Source organism: Haemaphysalis longicornis, unplaced genomic scaffold (genome assembly GCF_048455015.1).
Source record: "Haemaphysalis longicornis isolate Haplotype H1 unplaced genomic scaffold, Haemaphysalis longicornis Haplotype H1 scaffold_90, whole genome shotgun sequence".
NCBI lineage: Eukaryota > Metazoa > Arthropoda > Arachnida > Ixodida > Ixodidae > Haemaphysalis > Haemaphysalis longicornis.
This window is the reverse complement of record NW_027526461.1, coordinates 518618-543012: the sequence shown is the minus strand read 5'-3', so window position 1 is coordinate 543012 and position 24395 is coordinate 518618. Positions and strand designations below refer to the sequence as shown.

The 24395-nt window shown below is 47.5% G+C and overlaps 1 protein-coding gene across 2 annotated transcripts in view; it reads right to left on the bottom strand.

Annotated features, from left to right (window-relative positions):
* Positions 1-24395, bottom strand: part of LOC144154764 (uncharacterized) — a 52203-nt gene that overhangs the window by 4572 nt on the left and 23236 nt on the right. The window contains exon 1 of one of the 2 annotated variants that reach the window (XM_077685877.1): positions 10874-11019. The exons of the other annotated variant lie outside the window; for it this stretch is intronic. Within the exon in view, the coding sequence (XP_077542003.1) occupies positions 10874-10902 (29 nt within the window). The 5' untranslated portion in view covers positions 10903-11019. Of the gene's footprint in view, positions 1-10873; positions 11020-24395 lie in introns of those variants that run through there. 2 annotated transcript variants of the gene reach the window in all.

Sequence of the window (24395 nt, the reverse complement as noted above, 5' to 3'; positions counted from 1 at the left end):
CATTCTATTCGTAGCTGTCCCCGATTTTGTTCGACGGCCCACGATGCCTTATTAAAGACGATAGTCTTTCTTGGGCTACTTAAACGCAGAAATTCTGGTCTGTCGGTCTGTCAGTCCGTCTGTCTGTCTGTGACTTGATTCAGCCACCCGGCCAAAGTGAAATTGATATTGCGCAATAGTCATATATACTCACAGCCACATGTAAATGTCTAGGCCCGGTTTATATGTTCATACTTGTCGACTTTGTTGAACAAGAACAAGACATTACGCAAATATATGATATACAATTAGTAAACAAGGGATATTTACAGTGTTCTTTTATTAAAAAAATTCATGGATGCTTGGTTTTTCGATAGCAAATGATATTCTACATCTACTGCAGAAAACCGCCGCCTACTGGCGGCATATGAAAAATCACGCGGCAACATCAACGAAAGGTTCCACTAGCTAGCTTCCACGTTCTGCTTGGAACGCATGTGGAGCATGGCCACCCGGCTCTATAAACCTTCTAGTCAGCCGCCTCCATTCACGCGTGTCTCCGCCGTACTGCAGCGCTGGCATCGAGGAACCCGGCCTGTAGTAGTGGAACGCGGTATATTCAGATCGCCTTGCGCAAACCTTTAGTGTGTTTGCCTTGGAATGAGCGCGACCTCTCTACAGGAACAGCATCAGAGGTGACCGGGAAAGCAAAGGGGGCCACTTCCTTGGCAAATGTCTACAAAGACTATCGTCTTTTGACGACATTTGCAACGAAAGGAGCAGATACGCGGCCAATTTTTTTGCTGAGAAATAAGCAAATAACGCTGACATTTCTCTTAATGGTTTCCCTTTCGTTTTTTCGTCACACAGCCGTCGCGTCCCAACGTTGGAGCGGGTCACCCCCAGTGCGTAGAGTGTTTTGATTTAAGTGTTCGAACGCTAACACCGGTAGCTCTGTCTCCTCCAAGCCGTGACGGCTTCTGACAATGAAACGAAACTCGCACCCAGAAGGCTAACCGCGCCTTGACACCCTATTGAACGAGCAATGCTTTTGCATTGCTTGTTCCTCGAGCGAACAATATTGCGGTGTGGGTTAGCTACCCACACCCCATCACGCTGACGGCGAGCGAAGCCGCTGCTCAAGCGACCAGCGGCGCCCCTATTCGCCGCAAAAAGGTTGGAGCTTAGAAATGCTCGCACCACGCTTACGGACAGCGGGTCCTGCGCGCAAGAAGTCCGCATCGGTGGGATGTAAGCTGCAGTGATAATATTCGCAGAGTATTCGCCTGTATTTCGCGGCTGATAAGTGTCATGTACTGTGCTCCACCAGGCGCCAACGCCAACAAAACAGCCATCTCGTGGAGCCGGACTCAACCGGAGGCACACGTGATTTCAAGAGTGAGTTCAGGCATCAACGACACCGGTCAGGCTCCGGCTAGTTCTCATTAAAGAGTACGCTCTTACTGTTCACTAAGTGGGGGGGGGGAATCTTACTGTCGCCATGCACGTTCCCGCGCCCCCCCCCCCCCGCCGGCGGACTGGGCTGTGTAGGTCGGTTTCGGCTGTCCTGCTTTAGTCCGCCGCAATGGCAGGAGTCAGTGGTGCGCCAGGCCCACTGTATTGGATATTCAACGCCCATGGGAGCTTGAGCAACTCCCAAGGCACTCTGAGGGCAAGTGCCTTCCAAGAACACCCATGCGTGATGCGGACGCAGGCCCGGACAGCCTGGGTGGTTACCGAGGTTGGTGCTTGGAATGGTAATTCGATGAAAATTTGCGGTCGCAAATTTCTGTGGATCAACTACGATTCTCTTTGGCCGTGGGCGGCAACGTGCTCCTGTAATCCAGTGTGGTTGGAGGCCTAGGGGTCAATGTTGCGAAGTGCAACTGCACTCAAGCGACACAGTTTGTGTTATAGTGGCGCACAGTTGCTGAAGCAATTTGAGCGCTACTATGAGGCCGGAAGAGTTGCGAGCCCCTGTAACCGCAGCTAGGAAGGCGCCTATAAACACGAACCGATCTGCTCGCCGAGGGAGGTGACGAGCCCTGGAAACACAAGTCATAGGGGTATACACAGTACAGTTCATTTTATCGTGCCATGCTGAAGCACGGGTACACACAATGAGGCCGGGGGTGTAGCGAACCTCTGTAATCGGAGCATGGAAGGGGCCTTTAATGCGAGCTAGTGTACTGACCGAGGGAACTTGATGAGCCCTTGTAACCTTCAGTCTTGGGGGCGAGAGTGCGGAGCTATTGGGAGTTCCTCAGAGAATCGCGTGTATTTCGAAAGATGGTATTTGTGAATCAACTATGACTCTCTTGGCTAGGGGACGTAGCGAGCCCCTGTAATCCCGTGTGGGAGGAGGCCAAAGGCGGGGGGTGGTAACGCGCCCGTGTAATCCAGCGTGAGAGGAAGCCAAAGGGTCATTGTTGCGAAGAAACTACTGCGCCCAAGTGGTACAGTTCGCACGTAGTGTTGGCGTACCATTGCTGAAGCAATGGGTAAACCACTAGTGAGCCTGGGGCGTGCGCACCCCTGTAACCATAGCTTGGGGCTCGTTCGGTTGAAATTGCGAGCTGGTCTGCAGGCCGGGGGTTGTGACAAACCCTTGTAACCTAATATCATAGGGGCTAGAGCTTGGAGGTACGGGGAGTTCCACCGGACCTCCTCGAGGAATCGGGAAGGCCACACAACCCCTGCCCGGGGAGCGTGCAAAACGGCCGCCCCTGCGGAAGTTCCTGGTTAACTGGAATCAGGTCCTACGCGGAGGTCGGTTGGTAGGGTGTCAACCCGTCACTTGTCAATGCGATTGAAGTAGGAAGGCGTGTCGAGATCGATCAACTATGACTTTCTTTGGCCGGAGGAAGTAACGCACCCCTTGTAATCCAGCGTGAGAGGAGGCCGGCGAGTCAAGTTGCGAAGTAGCGAGTGATGCCCGCGTACAGTCGTTTGTAGTTGGCAGTACCGATCTCAATGGTCGGGAAACCACTACGGACTGGCGACCCTTGTAACCGAGAGCTTGGCGGGGCAAGCGACCTGATCGCAAAGTGGTCAGGGGGAGTGACATACCCCTGTAACCAAATGTCATGGGGGCTAGATGTTGAGGCCGTATGAGGCCGGGGGGGGGGGGGGGGGGTTGCGCCCCCCTGTAACCTTGCTGCGAGGGGCCTATAGACTAATCTTCTGTATGCCTCAGGGACCAGGAACCACATGCTACTTGGTGTCTCGTATGGGCAAAACGAGAAAAGGTGAGGTGAGTACACCGACCGGGGAAACTCTCTGGGCTTAGTAACGGCTAGTAGGCCCGGACCGATCTCCTCTGCCATATGCAAGGCAATGCCCGAAGACTCTTGTTCCTATGAGCGACAGAGTAGGCAAAGAGGAAAACAAAAATAGGCCCTTATCTGGACGAAGGGACCTTGCGAACGGGCCGTTCAGGTAGCGTGCGCATACAGACTTCCTGTGTCCGGAATCCGTGAAAAGCAGGTGTTGCAAGCACCCGTGTATAGTGCAAAACCTCACTGGTTATTCGTGAGTACCTGGTGCGGGACCGTCGATCAAGGACGTTAGTACGCATCGGCCGCATAGCTGGGGGTCGGGGAGGGGCGTGACCGTCGCCACCAAATAAGGTACTTCCTGTCTCCGATGGTTGGGGCCCAGTTAACGGACCCTATGGGTGAGCGGTTACCCGTGCAAGGTAAAGCATATTTTGCAATTGGCACTGTCTGATGCCCTCGCTGAGCAACCAGTCTTGAAAAAGATTCAGACATCTGGATTAGAGCAAAACCGCTCCCCCCATTCCCTTCCTTTCTCTCAAAACCTGTCCCGATGCCCAATTTTCTGTTCCCAACAACCCACCCCATCCGGCTTCTTCCTAGGGGGGACACGCGGGGTCCCCCGGGATTGTACCCCTGGCGGTGGGTTGCAAGGTAGCTTTCCACGTTAATTTTTCTGCACCTTCGGGTGGACAAAATTCTCTTTGACGGTTGGCCTGTTTTTGTACTGTTGCAATTGGGTTACCGGGTGGTACCGGGAAGCTATGAAATCTCAATTTACTCGATGTTCACTAACTGGTCCGCTTCAATTCGGCAGGGTTACCTCGCACTATGCAACACCGGTAACGACCAATACGGTGCGAGTCTGGCGTGGGGACGGAGTGGCTGGTTAGGCACGGGCGACCTTTACCGACTAGTTGTTGCGCGCAGGAAACGGAGGCTTAGAGGGGTCGGCTAACTACCTGCAGGTCATCTAGCTTCTTTTTCCCCTGCCTGCTGGAGATACTGGGGAGTTAACTTTTGTGTATTATTGCTTTCACTAATATAAAATGACGGTAAAAGACGTTTTATGGGAAACTTAACTGAAAGTATGCGTCCCTCCATCGGGTGACCTAAAGCGTGAGCGATCTCTAAACGTGTAAAAGAAACGCACAACCACGAACGCCTAGGTGTATTTGACGTCTCACGCTAAACAAGGCTGCAGATAAAGTTGGCTTTGCCGCAAGGCGTTGATGTGATGGAATCGAAAAAGGTATAAAATCGTAGCGTAATACAGCTCCGCTGTGAAACAAAATCACAGGCCATCTCATTAAAGTGTATCCCGGCGACGGCCGAAACTTGCAGTGTATCAGTGTATTCTTGGCGCCTTGGCGTTTTTGTCACGGACATGAAACCGTTGGGGGGTAGAGGTGCACAGCTTTGCTGTAAAAGTCTCGTGTCTTTAAGGCACGAGGCGTTCTATCGCGATTTGTTGGGAAACGAGTGCCGCAGTGTGTTGTTTTAGTACGCTATTTTTCCCAAGGATGTGGTGGTGGTTGTTGTTGTGTGGGATCAGGCACGGCTAGCCTGGCTGTATATGCCGGCAATTGCTCTACCGAAGCTCCTTTCACACCGAGTTTGTCATTTCCGTCTCCTAAAGGAAGCTTAGTAGAAGGCGCGACACGTCTCTGCGCAGCATCTAACGCCCCTTTGGAAAGACGATGTGGTCCAGAGTACTGTGAGGGGCCGCCAGCTTTCCAATCGCTGAGAGCATTGCAGTTCGCTCGACATCATGCTCTGGGTAACAGATTGCGTAGTGCTCACTGCGTAGTCATCACTGCACATGACGAACACAGAGGCCACCGCACGAGCACCACCTGGAATAGCCATGCTGTGGTCTTCGCTAAGCCCATTCGGATGCGGTACAACAATATTGCCTCCAATATGGTAAGTCCCTTTGTGACGCAAGGCTGGTTATAGGGAGTTTCCAAGAAATTTGAAATGGTCGACGAATGTTCGCCTGAAATCCTTCCAGTGATTTGTGGAAACGTTTGTAGTCGGTGCACATTGCAGCTTATTCCGTGCCATCCAATATGCAGTCTCAATGCCCTTGACACCAACTTGAAATAGAATCCACTGAAACCGCACATAAAAGCAGTTGCTGCTCAGTTCTTGCACAAGCCGTAAGGAACGCTAACAGTCGTAAGGACCTCACGCTGCAAAAGTTGTAGTGCTGCTTTTGAATCAGTCAGAATTACCACTTCCTGCGGCTTATATTACTTAAGTTTCCTCAAAGCAGCCGCGGCGGCAATGTACTCGGATTTGGTGGAGGATCCATCATCATCTAAGCGTGCTGCCCAGGTAACCTGATCATCAGGAATGACATACGCCGTTGCACTAATTCCTCTGTGCGGACTGACTGAGCAATCCGAAAAAAATCAGGGTGATTGGGAAAAGAGTTCTCCAAATGTTCAAAAACCAAAAATATGGCGCTTCCACTTGCGTGTTTCGCTGCACACTCATATGAGGAAGAGATAGCTGGCACTGAAGGCTCTCGTAAGAGCATGGCGGCATTGAGTTAGGAAGTTTCTCCGGCCACTGATGGCACAATATTTTCTGAGTGTTAAGAGCAATGTGCGCATGAGAAGCCGTCCTTGAACAAAGCCATATTATTATTGCTCTTCCAGCACTGGTTTCCCCCAGACGCATTACCTGCATCAGGAACCTCTGTGATGCCATCAAGTGGAGTGCAGCACACTGGCCCTCCCGTATGACCTTCTCGTTTGCCGCTTGCTGAGGAACTCCAATTGCTGTCCTGAGCCCCTTCCTATGCAACCCTTCGAGGCGCTTATACTGGGATTCTGAAGGAGAGATCAGAAGCAAGTGGTTAAGAATACGACTCACAACCAGAGCTAAGTGCAGCTTAATTATCGACGCCAGGTGATTCCCCCACTTAGCTCCAGCAATCCTGCTTAAAATGTTCACACGGGGAAGCCGAACCGAAATAGTCATGTCAACAGCCCTTTGACAATACACTCTGCTGTGCAGGGTGACACCAAGGAACCGCACGTGAATGGCTTGGCGGGTAAACAGGCTGCCCAATGTTAAATTAACAAAAGGTGGACCGTCGCCGGTTCTCATGAAAAAGAACAAAATAGGACGTCTCGGCCGAGAGCGTCCGTTCGACGGAGCACAAGTATTTCTGCATGGTGTGAACACTCCGTTGAGCCATCACTGCCAATCGCTGATAAAACTTTCTAGCGTGAAGCGTTTCAAAACAAGTGACTCGATATGCTCTTTTAGCACGCATTACGTTCTAGCACGAGGCGCTAAAAAGCAGTGCCCTGGTGTTTTATTACCATGACGTGAAAGGACGACGAGGACGGAAGGCGGCGACAGCCCGAGCCCCTAAGGGGTTTCGCCCCATCGTTATGCAAAAATCCCCGGCCATTGTCACTAACGTGGAACCTGGGGCGCAGCAAAGCATGCAGTGTATCCTTGTATTCAAAAATTAAAATTGTAAATCTCTCTCTTTCCACACGGCGCGCTTGTATGGGCGCCGGAGAAGCGCGGACGAAAGGAAAACCGCGTGGTTGCTGAGGCGGTGGCGTCCTGTCTTGCGTTGAACCGGATTTGAGCAATTTGGATTCCCCACCTACCCCAGTTTTAGGTAGATGGCAGGGTCCACCGCGAGCGCCGTGCAATGTCCGCGTCTCGCCCTGGGGGTCACCCTCGGTGATCAATGAGGCCCGGGCACCAGGTAAGGACGCCTTTTGTTGCTTCAACCGACCACCGGAGCCGATCAGAACTAGCGTCAAGAGACGGTGCGTTCGTGAGTGTATTAAAAATTATAGCCCCTCTACAAACAGCTCGTGCTTGTTCTTGACGAATGCTGAAGCGGATGTAGCTAAAGAAGATCAACGTGTGGCTTTGGATATAGGGATGGAGTCGACTAGCGAGGCAGTGAGCGCCCTCGATCTTCCTCTCCTCTACTCTTTCTGTCGCCCCCTGCCTGCGTACCTTTATTTCTCAACCTACTGAAGCCGCCGCCAAATTGGTTAAGAGCAAGCTGGCAGCTGAAGGGGTAGTGACAAAGTATGGGCCCCACTGCGACCAGTTGTCGGACTTCCATATCGGTGCATGATTTCACTGCAGCGATGCTTGTACTTGGCTGGGGCATCTTGTTAATCCTTTGGCTGGGTGTCTCGGTGCCGTCGATCTCGAAAAAGAGCTTTGTCATTCGAGTAAGGCAGTACAACTCCATAGACAGCACCACGGGCAGTGAGCGCTTGCTGGGTTGCTGAATCAGAGTGACTTAGGCCTAAAAGTGGACATTGCGAATATTCATAGGGTCACCCGGGAAGACAGACCATGCTCCAGGTTTTGGGCCAGAAGGGAGCCGCCGGGATCCAAAGGAAACAGCTGATGCGGAGGGTCAAATTCGCAGAGAATATGCGGTGAGCTTGGTCGCATTGTCATTGCGTCCATGCCTGATACTGCTTCGGTGAAGTAATCGTTGTGTTCCCGCAGCACATCAGGTTTTAAATGCAGAGCATTTCTTTAACTCGCATGTAGCGTCCGCCGTCCGTCCGCAACAGCTCAGTGCGCAGGTGCGCCCTCTCCCCCACTCCTCTTCTCCCGCATCACGCTACCCTCCTCACTGTCAACAACAGGTCCGCACCCCTCCCGCTACACTATGTAAAAAAATAATAGTTATCGGCGCCTGGTTTCGATCCCACGACCCTGTGGGCGGAACGCGAGGTACATGGTCCTCTTCCCACTGCGCCACAAAAGCGACCAGAATCAAAGGGTACGAACGCGCCTTATATCCTTGACTCATTCAAACTACGTCAAGAAGCTGCTGATACACGGCAGCAGTTGCATCGATCTCGTCTTCACCAGTTCCTGCAACGCACGACCACTGCTGAAAGACCCCTTAACAGTACACTTTAGCGACCACGAAGCCGTCGTTCTCAGCGTCCAATACAACGACAACAGCAACAAATAAATAAATAACGACTTACAACAAACTACTCCATGGCTTCACTTCTTGCGTCACAAAACAAAAAGAAAAATAGGGCCCATCTCTCCACGAGGGGGGACTCGAGTCGAAAAATCACGAAAGTAATAATTAATATATGAAAAAAATAATAACAATAAATAGTAATAAGCAATAATAGTTAACACATTCCCTACCATCCCACCACCACCCCCCAAACACTAACGTTAACGCAACACACCCACCCCCTACGCGACACATTTACTCGATTCCCCCCTCGTGGGGAGATGGGCCCAATTTTTTCGGCGAACCATAGGACTTTCCTCTCGGCGGACGTATCAACAGTGCAGAAAGGCGCGTCCAGCATCGACCTGTGCTTTCTGAAGATCAGGTCGTCACCATCGAATCATTTGTTTTTCTTCACCACAAGGATGCCTCTCCACCGGGCCTGGACGAGCGCGGCCGAAGCTCGCTTCCAGCGTTGAAGCTCGTTCGCGGAGCATCGGAGGAGCAGGCGGTTCGTTATCCCCTGAAGCGAGTCCACCTTCTGCAGAAATAGCATTTTCGTTGGTGGACACAATGAAACTATCGCCGACTCGAAACCGGCTGCTGAACTGCTTGCGAAACGAGAGATGCGTTTCCGATGTAAGGGTCGCAACAGGGAAGCCCGGAGGTCTTCAAAACAAGTGTAGCATCATTGACGCTGGTACCGTGGCAGAACGGGTCAGACGTCTCCAGTGCGTTGGTCGAGTTGTCGATCCGAGGGTTGCGGAAGGGCTGTAGTGACGCATCCGAAGTGAGAATGGCGTCTGTGATAGCAGCGCTCCCCTTCACATCGTTATTTTTCAACAGCGGACATTGAACGTTCCACATATCTTTAAACATGTTAGTTTATTTATTACCAGTTTTATTCCTTATAAAATTTAGCACGTGTTACGCTGTAGGGCGAGGCGGTGTAAAACGACTGTACGGGTATATTGGTACTACCGTGACTAAACGAGATGCTGACAACAACGACAGAAGACGCAGAAAGGCCGAGCGCCCCAGGGGCCTCGTTCATTAAAGTTGTAGTCTGTGTATTTTTTACTTTGGAATGCTAAAAAATGTATTTCAAGTTATGACAGTGAAATTTGAACAAAACTAGACAGCTTGATAAATAAAAAAGCCCAAAGAACCCCTTATTTTCTCGCAACGTGATGTTCTACCTTGGTCCTATGTCAGTACTCTTTCATAAATTGAAAGTGTGGGCGAAATTTTAGCGCTTGCTTGCTACTGAGGTTAGAGTCGAATGCACTTGTAGATTAAAAGGCTAAGTACTCTGGTACCCTATTTTCACCTCAATAAAGAAAGGCCAATCAAATCCTCACCGCAGAAAAAGAACGAGCGGGAAGTTTCTCCATGACTCGACTTGAACCAAAGACCTTCTAAATAGAAGCCAGACATCCAGCCTCTCGGCCACGTCAGTAGATGACTGGCAGGGTGGTAGAGAAGCATTCAGTATTGTAACCTAGGTTGCCAACAAATATTGTTGGGTGGGTTTCCTTTCGGCTGTGTTTAAAAAATTTGTGAAGTATTAACGCTGGTTTCTAATAACGTGGATGCCAACCGGTTTCTGCGAAGGGTACAAGCGTCCTCGTAGCGTAGCTTGTCTCGACGGTTGAAAAAATGCATGCAGCTTGACAACGAGCAGACATGGGATGTCATGCGGTAGGTTCTTCGAACCCCTTCGGGCGGCGTTTGGGACTGCTCGGCACCCACCAGTTCAAAGGGTACAAACACCCCCTGTCTCGGCAGGGAAAAAAGAGCTTGGTGACGCACTTTCCCTGCGGAAGACGTGGTAGGCCTCAGGAGCCATTTGTTACCCCCCAGAATAAAAGAACGGGTACAAGCACCTTCCGTACGGGAGATCCGGTGTACTGGAAGCCGGAACACCAAGTTAGTGTGTACCATGGATACTCGAAAGTTGTACATACTTCAGTACCGCTGGGCGCCAGCCAGTAAAATTGGTACGAGCACCCCGGAAGTGCATTAAGGGCTTCAAGGTTTCAAGGTTTATTCAATAAATGTTTGGTTTACAAAGTGCGTTATTGATGTTAGTAGAGAAGGAGGTCCCGAAGTAAAAACTGTCAGGGCTTGGAAAGTTACTGGACTTCATCGGTGAATGCCCTAGTGGAAGGGGTCGTAACTTTGATCGCAGCGAAAGCTCAGAAATACCGCACTAGCCTCATATGCGGGTATCACCATTTCTTTAGTGGGTAAAGGTGTGCTTGGTCGTTTGCGAACCTTTCAAAGGTCCGCCTGGGATCTAGCATTACCTTTGCGAGGGGCCCCAGAACCTTGTACATCTGGCGGAGCCCCCCGGCCTTCAACAACACCGCATTTCCGGGAATGAAAGAGTCTTGTGGAATGTCCTTTCACAAGCAATTACGCGTTGAACGTCCACCATGGCTGTGGAAGTCACCATGTGCATTCGCGTGCCTTGGTGGCACCGGGCACCTACCGATAAAACATTACTACGTGCAATTGCGTAGTAGCATTCACTTGATACGGTCGAACAGAACTATAGGCCCCACTATAGTCTCCCAGTCAGGTTTCTTGGCTGTGAATTATTATACTTTGCTTATTATTAAACAGCACATACCGGGCTCCCGAAACGCAGCAGGTGGGCATGTGCGGCGTCACCGGGCAGCAGTGGCCATCACTGCCGTCAAGAGTACTCGTGGATAGCGATAACTGAATACCGATAAAAAAGAAGGAAGAACAAGGAGAAACAAAAGACAAGACAAAGTTCAAGGAAAAAACTAGTGAAAACACACGCTACACACGAGCAGAGGCAAGACAAGGACAATCACAATCACTTGCCTCTGCTCGTGTGTAGCGTTGTTTTCACTGGTTTTTCCTTGAACATGATGAACCAAGAGGCCCGGACTTCCACTTTGCTACAAGACAAAGACAAATAGAAAAATAAAGGCTGAAACAAACAAAAATACAATAGGTTAACATTGGTTATAACTACATTGTTAGGATTTGTCTCATTAGCAAAAACCAAAAATAAATTAAACAACTGAACAAACATTTACCGCGAACACTACATACTTCAGCAACGTTCTAATGCAAGAATGCAAGGAAATGGCTAAGGAGTTCTAATGCAAGGAAAGAGGCTAGGGAGTCGTCACATTTGAATACGTTTTCGTTAATAGCTCGCTTATTTGTGCGAAGTTTGCGATAAAATCGTTATAGTTGTTATGGAGGCAAAACAGCTTTTTTTAACAAACCGAAGTTGTATTTTGTCTTTATTGCCCCTTTAATAAGTTGGTGAAGTGAAGAGAGATAATTTTGCTTGCTTTGATATGACTGGCAGTTGTTATGACAGTTGTTATGCTAGAGTTATGACAGTTGTTATGCTAGAGAGCTTTCACGGCTTTATACTTTTGCCTGCTTCCCGCTTACCAGGAGGATGTTAGGAATTGCGGCTTCTGTTTTTTGCCACTTTAATTTTGGCCTCTTTGTTGGTTTTCAAGGATTTTGCCAGTAAATAATATTTATTTATTTATTTATTTAGGACATACTGCAGTCCGAAGACCAAGCAGGTGGGCAGGGATTAATTACATAAAAAAGCATCTATCCGCATGGTAAATTGGTACATATTTCTGAAAACAGTCAAGCAAGTGTGAAAAAACAGAAAAAAAATAAGAAACTGACAAAAAACAGGAATGATAGCAGTACACAAAGAAAAGTAGTGGCACAGTGAATGTTTAAAATATTGCAGAAAGTACACGTTTTTCAAAATCCGACACATCACGCACCGAAAACACATCAACAGGCAATCTATTCCACTGCTCGATTGTGCGGGGAAAGAAGGAGTGCTTAAAAAGATCTGTGCGTGCGCAAAGTGGAGTTAGATTGTGCTCATGGGTGCTTCGAGTTGAACGAGATAAGCGGGGCTGAATATAAAGTCCTGGATTAGCTATAAACTGTTGGGAATTAAACAAAAACAGAAACCTTAGTCGTGCAACCTGCCTCCTGTTTTCCAGGGTCATTATATAGTTGTTCGTCATGAGAAGCGATGGAGAAGCTCGGCTATGATAGCTGTTAAAAATGAACCGGACTGCCTTTCTTTGCACCATTTCTAATTTGTGAATGTCGTTTTTAAGAAATGGGTCCCATGCTGCGCTTGCGTACTCGAGTTGCGGCCTAACAATGGAATTATAAGCTAGCAATTTAACATGTGAAGGAGCGGCTTTTAGTTTGTGCCTGAGGCACCCGAGTTTTCTGGAGGCCGATGCGCAAATTTTGTTAATGTGACTGGACCAAGTTAGTCGGCTTGTTATAGTAACTTCTAGATATTTATATTCGTCTACTTGTTTCAGCGTGTGGTTATTGAGCCTGTAAGAAGACGTGAATGCATTTTTTTTTGTTAGAGACTTCAAGCAATACCGATTTGTCACAGTTCAGTTCCATAGACCATTTCGCACACCATTCAGAGACAGCATCAAGGTTACATTGCAGGTTAGCTTCCCAGGCAGCACAGAAAACGTGGCCAGCCTTTGGCTTATTTTTGGCCGATGCTTGGCCTGTTTGGCCATTGGGAAAGTTTGGACTGCCAGAGAACTTATGTTCTTTGGCATGCATTTGGTCACGGAATACTTGTTGTCTGTTCGGCCAGCCGAGGTCTTTACACCAATGGCAAACATCTGGCCACAGAGAACATGTTTTTTCATTGGTCACCACACGTCCGAAGACGAACAGCACGCGTCCGGCCACAGATTACTTGTTTCCTTTTTGGCTAGCTGAGGTCGGAAGACGAATTGCAAGCGACTGGCCACGGGGGCCGCGTTGTCTGATTGGCCAGTTTAGGTCCCCAGATGAACGGCAAGCATCTGCCCACGGAGTACACGCTTTCTCCATGGCCACCATACGTCTGATGACGAACAAAGAGCGTCTGGCCACGCATTATTCGTTTCCCATTTGGCCAGCGGAAGGCGGAACACGAACGGCAACAGTCTGGCCACGAATTACTTATTTCCTGTTTGGCCAACGAAGGTCCGAAGACGAACGACAAGCATCTGGAAGCGGAATACTCGTTTTCTCTGCGGCCACCCATGTAGAAAAGATCTCCGGACAGAGAATTGCGTGTATGTACGTGACGACCTCTGGAAGGAGGGGTCGCGGTGGACGGGAAATACAATGGTGCGGGAGAACGAGCCGCTTGTCCGCGGAGACTCAATGGCATGCAGTAGCATGATATGTAGCTTCGCGAGGGCCTGGCGGTGGCAGTAACCTCTACAGCGAATCTCCCTTTCTGTGAGTCAGCTAACGAAGGCCATTATAGGCAGAAAAATCTCTCCTTTAGTTTATAAGCTCTGATAAAGCAGGTAGGGCTGCTGACATGAGACTTGCTTTAACTTAAATGTTAGTGTGTGGGATGCTAAATTCAACTTCAAACATTTTTTTCGAGCCGAAGCTGGCTTAAACAAAAGGGTATACCTAAATGCTACATTTACATCACACGAGGGTATTAAGTTAGCGCCGCAAAGGCGACGTCAGGGTATTCTTTTAAACTAAACGAAAAAAAAACGGCAGCTGTTGCAATTGATCTAACTAGCATTCGTGTAGTGTTTGGAAGCACCGTGCCACTCTGGTTACATTAGGGGTGTTACCCGTGAATAAAACCAAGAACAGGCAATGAGCATGTAGACAAGTCATTAATTTTCTTTTTCCCAGCCTACCAAGCACATGCATATGCTCCTAGCATACAGCTAAGTGCCCGTGATACACGTGGCACTACTGATTCATTTGAGACATGTGGTGTGTTAATAAATATTATTAAATTTGCATCGTAATAACAACATACCCCTTAGCTCTGCTATGCATGACTACATACTTCCCTGTGCCACAATGTCTTGTGACCCAGCTACTTCGCCGAAAACACGATGTTTCGTCATTGGTGAGTGGAACATCCTTGACGCTTCATTTCGGTTATATTTCCTATAGAGTTCAGTACCTGGACAAAAAGGAACCCTTCGAGGATTCGAAATATGTATTTTACGATAGCTACAGGCTATGCTGAGGTTTTACGCTCTAATGTATATTTATATAAAACGCGTATGCTCTGAAACGACGTGAGTTATTCATCAAAAGTTGTGGAAACCACGGAAGTTGCGAAGCCCTATATTTCTGGCACCCAGGGCATAAGAACTCTCCTGACATGCACAAAGAATAATACAAGCGTTACGAGGTTGCACGCAGGTTGTTGAATCCAAGCTATGCATACGACGATTGTGAATACCTTAATAGTACGAAATCACGTGCAGGGCGCGTCCTGAATTTGGAAATAATGTATTCCGTGGGTGTGATGAAACGCGTATGCGTGTTATAACATGGAGGTTTAAAGGAACGTTACCAGATGTTTCCCTACAACGTCATAGCATGCTTTCAATTATCGCTTTAATAATCCTGTCCATGTCGTTACCACAAACATATTCTCACACAGGCAACGTATGTATCACAGCTTTTTTTTTCAAAGTAGCGAATCTAGCGCATTTGAAAGCTTTCTTCAGGATTTTGAGTGCCGCCACTTTTACGCAGCCGAGGTGATGAGTCGGTCTCCAAAATGAATTATTACGAGAGCATTACGAAGAATTACTTCCGTACAATTTCCTTGTGAGGCGAACAGTTGGCCAAGTACTTCAATAGTATATTCAATATCGTCAGCGACAAGCCATCTATAAACTGAACAACACACCAGTGGAGGTTACTGGTGACACTGCTGAAGGAAGATCCGGCATGAGGTCGCGTCTTGACTAAACACAAAAATGTTTGCCCCTACGCCTCTGTCACCCCCATCAGGTTTCTCCCACATGCGCTCTACTCTTGCACCGGTCGCTTGCTATTTTTTCACGAACATTTCCGGCCTAGCGGACCTTCGTGGTTACTAAAACGCTTTTGAGCTACTTCTATAGATTTTTCCTTATTCGAAAGATAGAAAAAAGAAGCGCAGGTTCTGTGCGGGACTATATGCTTGTCTAAAAACTTAGGCAGTAAGTGAAAGTCTACTGTCACCCGCTGCGATGGCTCAGTGGCTAAGGCGTTGCGCTGCTGAGCACGAGGTCATGGGTTCGATTCCTGGCCACGACGGCCGCTTTTCTGATGGGGCGAAAAGCAAAAATGCCCGTGTGTACGAGATTTCGGCGCACGTTAAAGATCCCCCGGTGGTCAAATTTAATCCGGAGCCCTCCACTACGGCGCGCCTCACCGCCTGCGTTGCGTCGGCGCGTTAAACCCTACAATCAATCAATCGAAAGTCTACTGTCGGCTCAAAAGACAGGCTGAGTGTAACTCAGGAAAGAGGAGGGGTAGGAGAGGGAGGATAAGGGCTCTTAGCGAAAAGTAATACGTTTGAAATACCTACGAGTATGCTTGAAGTGCACTTCAAATATGCCTTGTATTTGTACATGTATTTCAAGTGCATTAAAAATTGCATTTTCTTAATTTTTAGTAAATATTGAAAATACATTATTAAAAAAGCGGAAAAAATACAGTGCTTTTAAGTACCCTACAAATAGATTAGGTATGTACTGAACCTTGTGACTGCGCGCTTAAGGCATTCAGAATATATTGAAAATGTATTTCTTCCCGCCAAACGATCTAGGTCCAAATGCACTGTAAATATTTAAAAAATACGCTTACCTAACTACATTTAGAGCAGCACTCTGAGTATACTTTAAAAGTGTGCTGAAGCATAGAAATATACTCCGAATATATTCGAAATATATTTCAAATGCATTGTACGTTTGTGGAACGAACATGGTAGAGATACACTCTCAATGCAGGAAAAATATTCATTGAAAGTACATTTTAAATGTATTATAAAAGCTTTGCCGAAATACATTTCGAGTACACTAGAGGCGCTGCTTCAGTTGCTGAAGCATTAGATTCACGTAAAGCATATCTTAAGTGCCGGATAAAATACATCTCAAATGAATAAACGTACTCAGAATTTCTCCTCGATGTTTGCTTATAATAAAAGAAACTGAGGGAGATACTTTCACTTACTGCGTTGTCTAAGGCAGGCATACCTATAAGCTCTCTGTATTAGAGAGAAACTCGGCGTACAAATATGTAAGCGGCGGTGTTCCAACGTAATCGGCAAAGCAAAAACATCTAATTTAACGAGTATATATATGTATGAAAACACTTGCACTTTGCCAGCGTTGTTACGACGGTATCTCTGTGGAGGATTTGAAAATTTTCTTTTCCTGAAAAATATCGGCCTTAGATGGACAACGCTGGCGAGCAGCTCGGCGCCTCTCACTGCCGCTCACTACCTCCTCCTTTGTGCCCGGTACCTGCGGGGAGCGGCGCACCCCTCTTTCACGTTTTGTCTGCCCTCGCTGCGTTTCTATTGCCTGTCTTGTGGTGTTACAAGTTTTCGGACTCCTCAACGCGCGGTCGTCGTGCGGACGAAGCCTCTGCTTGGACGGCGCGTTGCAGCGGCGTTTTTAACAGGATTGCCGTCTAGCCAAGGTAAGCACGATTTACCAGCTATTTGCGCGTACGGTGTCGCACAACAATTAATCGATGTATGTTTGCCTTGCAATCAAAGTGTGTTAACGCCTGCGAGCAAGATTTCCTACTGTAACTACTCCGTGCAAGGGAATGTACTCAGAAATCGACGACAGCAAGAAGACGTAAAAAAAGGATTTTAATGCTACCCTTTTTGCGCCTAATTTTTAGCTCGGGTCTTGCTGAGTGGCCGGGGGACTGTTGCTACGAGTTTTTCTGTAGATAGAGTTATTCCTTTGTGAGCTAATTTAGGAATAACACTTCCAGTAAAGACATAACAGCCAGGAACGTTTTAAACACAGCCGGTTCACAGAAAGTCCACCGTCCATGTTTACGCGTTTGAGAAATTTGCGAAGTGTATTCATGCTGAGCACGAGGTCACGGGTTCGATTCTCGGCCGCGGCGGCCGCTTTTCTGATGGAGACCAAAAGCAAAAACGCCCGTGTGTACGAGATTTCGACGCATGTTGAAGACCCCCAGGTGGTCGAAATTAATCCGGAGCCTTCCGTCGGCGCGTTAAACCCTGCTAACAGAGTGTGAAAGAGTAAGAGGTTCCCCGCCTGCACAACATAAGTATCGCACCCTACAAACAATTAAATCAGATATTCAGGGACGCAGCTTTTTTTTTATGTTCGCAGCAGCCACTCACAGCTGCGCATGTTGACAGCAGCCGCCGTACGGGGAAGGAACCCGGTTTGTGGCACACATGCATTCGATTAATGCGCATGCCCGGGCCATACGGCGAGAAGCCGGGTAGCCTTCGCGATTTTTGTCCGTCGCATGTCGCCATTCTGTCAACTAAAGCCATGAAAGAGTTTGTGCCGTCTGTTTGGAAGTGACCAAAAGTGTTAAAAGCCACACACGTAATCTTCGGTGCAAGTGGCTGTAGCGACACTAAGTGCTTCATGCCCAGGGACTTAAAATTATTTGTTCATCTAAGACACTGTATGAGAGTCGCCGCTAAGTTATAATCAGTTTCCGTTCCCAGAACCAAGAACCAGCCAAGGAAGGACGGAGAAGGAAGGGGGGATGAGAGGAGGGCAACCAGTTCTCCCGCACGAGACCCCTCGGTTCCCAGAACGGGTCCCCCGGCCGGGTTCGTCTGTTTTTGTTCCTTTGATCGCTCCCCCAAAACTTCGTGAAACTTCAGGACGTTCCACCCTTCCTCTTTTGTGTTTCGTAGCAACTTTTCCCCTCCTTGCTGTATTCATTTTGTCGCGCATTCACGAACACGTGTGCGCGTTTCGAGGAGCCCTTAGGCCGCTCGTGGTCGAGTGAGAATTTCAAAAATGTGCCAAAGGCACCGCAAAACAGCAAGTCTAGAGCGGATGCGCGTGGGCTGCTTGGCAGTTGTGTGTGTTTAGCAGCCGCAACTGCTCATTTGCGTCTAAAGGGTGTACTTAAACGAGTTCCTTTTAGGTGTCTCGAGTATTTATGAATCCACTACATTTTACTTGATAGTCCCTGACGCTAACAGGGGTTTATCTGTTTTTTGTATGTAAACGACGCGAGAATTTACAATTATTTTCCGCGTCGCTCCCTATAAAATTACCGGTTATGTGCGACGGAGAGCAAGAAAATTAGATATGTGTGTAAGCAAAAATACACTTTTTCTTGCTTTGCTTGTTTTAATCGCTTTGGTTAGGTGCCTACCATATCAGAGCTTGTAATTTTAAGGACGGCTTGAAAGTTTTCTTTCTTTTTCGAAATAAACTTACTTTGCCGTTCTTTTTAGGCATTGTTGAGTGCTTACGCCAATCTAATGACTTTTATGTAAGCTTTCTACTACAATCCTGCCCATGCATTTTTAAACTGTTTCGCTGTGCACTATTTTTTAGCACGTAATCTCCGAAGAAGTTGACGCCGAAATACGGAACACATAACAATAATTACCGTTAATAAGATTACTATTTATCTTATTTTATTAGCGTCTTGTGAGGTCACAGACAAGTTTTATCCAAGTTAATTAAAAAACTAGAATGGCCACCATTTCAAGTTAACTCAAGCGCCTAAGAAAGAGAAGCAGCGTAACGCTAAGAACTCTGTTGCATGTTTGGTAACGTTGTTAGCTGTGTCATTTTTGTACTAATTTTTGCTAATTTTCATCCCTAGACAATCTCCATACATAAGCCTCCCCCCCAAACACCATTTTTTTTATAATGGTATTGAAGATCCAATGTCGCTGCCGCATGACGATATAAACTATGCTTAACATTACATAAATTGCCTTACGTCCTTCAAATGGGCATTGTTTTCATGACGGTTTTTTTTCTTTAAGGGGAAACTAAAAAATCCTTGCTCACGAGGAGCGTTGGTACGGCTAGGGAAAAGGCCTGATTGATTTGACATTTATTTGCCTCTGAATAAGAAGTGTTTCCCTAATTTTTTCCCCTGTTTTCTTTTCTTTTCATTGCAGGTGCTGGTGAAATTTTCTGCGTGGAGAATCCGAAGTACGAGGACTCTGATGCACAACGCTGCATCTGCGCAGGCTGCAGAGGTGGCAGAAAGGCATTCATTCCTGCTGCTTAGTAATGGCGAAATTGGCCACTTTGCTGAGGTGTACAATAAACAACTTCCAAACTGCCAATCTTGCTCATACATGCTGTTCTTTTCAGTCATTTGCTGGCCCGCAATCAGAGCATGGCCGGTTTACATTTTCACAATGAAGCATATCTTGAGACTACAGCCTATTAAACTTTTCGAAACCACAACATGAACTTTTCTAGTTGAACGTTAACAATTCCCCCAAAGACACATTGCAAGGCATCTCTCAATCTATTCATGATTTTATTTTCTATACACTAGCAACACATTTTGAGTATATTTGAAGCAGTATTTTCTGTGCATTACTAATGCATTTTGGACGTATTTAAAATTACATTTTCTGAGCATTTTTGATGAAATTAAAATTCATTAAATATATATTTTCGATATTAATCCATGGTTAACAGCCTGCTGTAGGGCATGCATGGCAGCAGCCTTGGGCGGGCTTCCTCTGGCCTGCAGAGAATAATCTGAATCAGGCCAATGGTAGGCCATACATCATTGGCCAATGGTAGGCCCTACATGCTCGGCCAATGGTAGGCCATACATGCTCGGCCAATGGTAGGCCATATATGCTTGGCCAATAGTAGGCCATACTTCTTCGGCCAATGGTCGGTCAGCCAATGGTATTAGCGGCCATAGTAGATTGGCCAATGAATGACAGCCAAGGTCGGGCCTTACACGGCCAAGGACCATTTTGGACTAAGGGCCCAACACTTTGGCCGAAGATTGGCCGGAAGGAAAAGGGCTGGCCAATGTTCTTTGGGCAAAGATTGGCCGCACATGATCGTGCTGCCTGGGAATTGGTCACTTGAGGATGAAATTCGTTTGAAGAGTACACAGTCATCCGCAAACAACTTTAAACCAATCGACGATGCGTGGATAACGTCAGAAATATCATTGATATAAATTAAAAAGAGTACAGGTCCCAGCACACTGCCCTGAGGAACACCAGAAGTTACAGGCAGAGTATTGGAAATAGAGCTATTGATTTTAAAAAAACTGCTTGTGGTTAGACAGATAGCACTGGATCCATTTTATGAGTGTTATTGGTAAGCCAATTTTTTGAAGCTTTAGGATTAGCTTACTGTGAGGAACACGGTCGAATGTTTTGCTGAAATCTAAAAAAATGACGTTGATTTGTTCAGCCTTATCGAGTGAATCGCAAGTTCATGAATAGTGGTTACTAACTGGGTTAGCGTAGATAAGCGTTTTCTAAACCCGTGCTGAAAAGGCGTTAAAATATTGCTGGCTTCTAAGAACGAGACAATAAAATTTGATACTACATGTTCTGAAAGTTTACAGATGCTAGAAGTCAGGGAGATAGGGCGGTAATTGTCTGCAAAGAGGCGATCTCCTTTTTTGAAGATTGGTATGACACAGGCCATGCGCCAGTCGTCAGGAATTTCGGTACAGTCAAATGATAACCTAAAAAGGTGAGTAAGAATATGCCCTAGCGGCTCAGCGTATCGGTGCAAAAAGGCATTGGGTATGTTGTCGGGGCCAACGGAAGATCTAATTTTTAGGTTGAGTAACATGTCAATAACACCTTCAACGATTATAAATTCTGAGGACAGATTTGGAAGGGGCATGTTGTACGGTGTACTGTCTTGGATTGGAGAGAATACGGAGTGAAAATATTGGTTAAAATTCTTAGCGATAGCGACCGAGTCACCGGTAACAGAACCGTTCATTGATATCTGTTGGACGTCTTTAGGACGATCACCTAAGTACCGCCAGAATTTCTCTGCACCGCTTTTTATAAAACTTTGAAGGATTTGCGAGAAATATTTAGCCTTTGCATCAGAAAGCTTGGAGGCAAGAAGAGTTTTCAATGAGTTTAACTTGCTGGGAGGGGAGTGACGCCGTTTGGCACGCTTAAGCCTGCGATGAAGGTGAATGATTTCTGTTGATATCCATGGGTTGTTTTGGTTAGTACGGACACTCCTGCTAGGAATATATCTGTCAATGCAAAAGTGGACGGTAGACTTCAGGGTATTCCACAATGTTTCAACGGAACTGGGCAGCTTGTCACAAAAATTCCAAAGTGTGTCTAAGATGGGTTGATCATCGGCATTAGAATAATTTTTCACTACCTTATTAACTTGTTTTCGGTGTTCCTTAACGACCCCTAAAGGAAAAGACAATAGCACACTCATGTGGTCAGAGATACCACTATTGATAGAGACACTATGTTCAGGTGTGCTTGAATTACCAAAAAAAAGGTCTAATATTGAACGGGCATTTCCGGCAACTCTTGTGTACTCGAGAACTGTCTGAACTAAGTCACACATGAGCATAACATCGAGAAGAGGGTTAGTAACAGCATCAAACACTGATTTCGTGTTAAGCCAATCAATTTGGGGAAGATTAAAGTCCCCAGATAGAATCAGCCGGTTGTCTTTATACATACATACTTCATCCTGAAGTACTTGCAAATAGCTGGATGGAGCGTTTGGAGGCCTATACACCGCACGTATCGTAAAAGTATGACCCCAGCAGTTTACATTCAAAAATAGGCTCTCGTGGTCTGGTATCTGCGGTAAGATAACATGCGGAATAGAGCTTTTCAAGACAATAGCTACACCGCCCCCACGAGAAGGGCGGTCGTGGCGTATGATTTGATAGGTTTGATAGGGTGCAGGAACTATAATAGAATCGGGGATGTCATTATGCAACCATGTTTCTGTTATAACTGTTATGTGTGGGTTATATTCTGGAAGCAAATATTCAAGTTTATCAGTTTTGTTGACAAGGCTTTAAGCATTTAGGTTTAATATTCTCAGTTCTTTGTGGACGCTCTGTAATTCCCGTCAATCTGCTGTGCTGCCATTTGAATCATTTTGTGCCGCTGCTGCAGTTGCCGTTGCTGCAGTTTCTAGCGCCCGCTGGTTTTTTTGTGCTGATGAGGCAGGCTGTGAAAGCAGTAGGACTCTCTGTTTCTTTTCGTTGTCCCAGATATACAAGTCTTCATCGATTTTAAGCTTATCGTGAACTAGCAGGACGCGTTTTTTACTATCGCGCTCAGGTTTCGCGCTTTACCAGAGAAGCTTGCGTTTGTACAACGTGCTTTGGCTGTAATCATTCTGTACAAAATATTTGTTCCCTTTATTTTATGCGCATTTTTCAACACAGCCTGCTTTTCTGCAAAATCCTGAAAGTAGGCAATAACTGGCCTCTGGCCTTCTTTTCGCCTAAGGCAGTGGATATGAGCAATTGAATTGCACTCAACCCCGAGTTTTTTCTTAAAAACATTGCTTATGACCTTTGTTTTCAGTGACTCTTCCTCTTCACAAGCTGTTTCCGCGATGCCTTATACAACAAGGTTAGACCGTCGGCTGCGGTCCTCCAAGTCTACTAGCTTGCTGTTCTACCGTGCCATCATGGTCTGCAGAGAAGCAGTCGAAGTTTCGAGAGATGTAACGGCAGGTGCCTTCAAGGTAAGTTCCTGTAAGATCTTATTTATAGACTAGATTTGCGAGCCGTAATCACGAAATTCTCGTTCAGTGTCGATAAGACGCGTTTTCATTTCCGAGAGTTCATCGCGTATCGTAGCCTGACCACTCAAAAGTTTTTCACACATTTAACCAGACAGCCCATTTTCTGGTAGAGGTCGGAAACTAGCTTTTCGAATTTGCAAGTATCTTTAAAAGTCACGTCGTCACCGGCGCTTGTAGCAGGCCCTTCTCGCCCTTCTCTCCGCCGCTGCTCGGACGTAGGAGGAGAAGGAGACGAACAGGAACGAGCGGGGAGGATCGTGGATGGACTTGGTGCGACCGTCTTGCTATTCGGATGCAGCTGTAGGAGCAACCCGGAAGCGTGCCCGCACGCTGCCAGCGTTTCCTGACCTGCTCTACACCTCTAGCCCGTCGAGCTACCGGTCCTGCCCGGCCTCCCCTTCCTTACCGCGGCCTACAGCTCGAGCTCACCGAACTACCCGTCCGGTACTGCCTCCCGTTTATTCCCTCGGATTCACCACCCAGACCTTTTGAGCCACCGGCATCGCACTGACTTCATCGCCTGGCCCCGAGACTCACTGGGCCCGTCGGCGTGCCGTCGACACTTGACCACCCCTGCAACCCGAATAATTCCGCCCAACCTCTGACGAAGTCGGCACCATTGAGGCACTCCATTAAACTAATTGTTGATGTTTTAATGTTTAATGTGTCTCATTTACTCCAAGCACTCGCCGCGGTGGCTCAGTGGCTAAGGCGTTGCGCTGCTGAGCACGAGGTCGCGGGTTCGATTCCCGGCCGCGGCGGCCGCTTTTCTGATGGAGGCGAAAAGCAAAAACGCCCATGTGTACGAGATTTCGGCGCACGTTAAATATCCCCAGGCGGTCAAAATTAATCCGGAGCCCTCCACTACGGCGCGCCTCGTCGCCTGCGTTGCGTCGGCGCGTTAAACCCTACAATGAAATCAATCATCAAATAATTTACTCCAAGCTCTGCGTGGACCCTCCTTAATACAAGTTTGTTACTAACCAGTTAACCACCGTCACAGCCGAAGTAGGCTTGTATCCAGCAACAGTGTCAGCCCCGGCCGCGTCATTGTGCTCAGAGCCTGGTCGCTTCCCGTCGATGGGGGAGGGGCGGGGACCGGATGATGGAAGGCTTGGGTTGGCGAATCCGATAATATTGAAGACGATGTTCGCAACAATACGTCCATCCTAACACCACCTGCTGGCGTGGGCACACGGCGCGGGCCAACGAGAAGGGCGTCTACCATCGGCGCCACGGACAGGTGTACGAAGAAAACTATGCCTCAGAAAGGCCGCCAACACACGAAGAGCCTGCCTAACGGCGCCAGGGACCAGACGTCACGATTGACGCAGAACAAACAAAAACACGTGTTCATTTGTTGTAGGCATTTAATCGTGGCCAGCCAGGGGTACGCGGAATGGAAGAACTTCGCCCCAGCGACTCATGAGTGTTGCATCAGCAATCGCCACTGCAACCGGCAACGCGAGAGTAAATCGTGTGGAAACCACAGGTGGAGCTAGATCTACTCACATGATATCAAGTTATTCTCTCATAGGCCAATTAGTGTAGGTC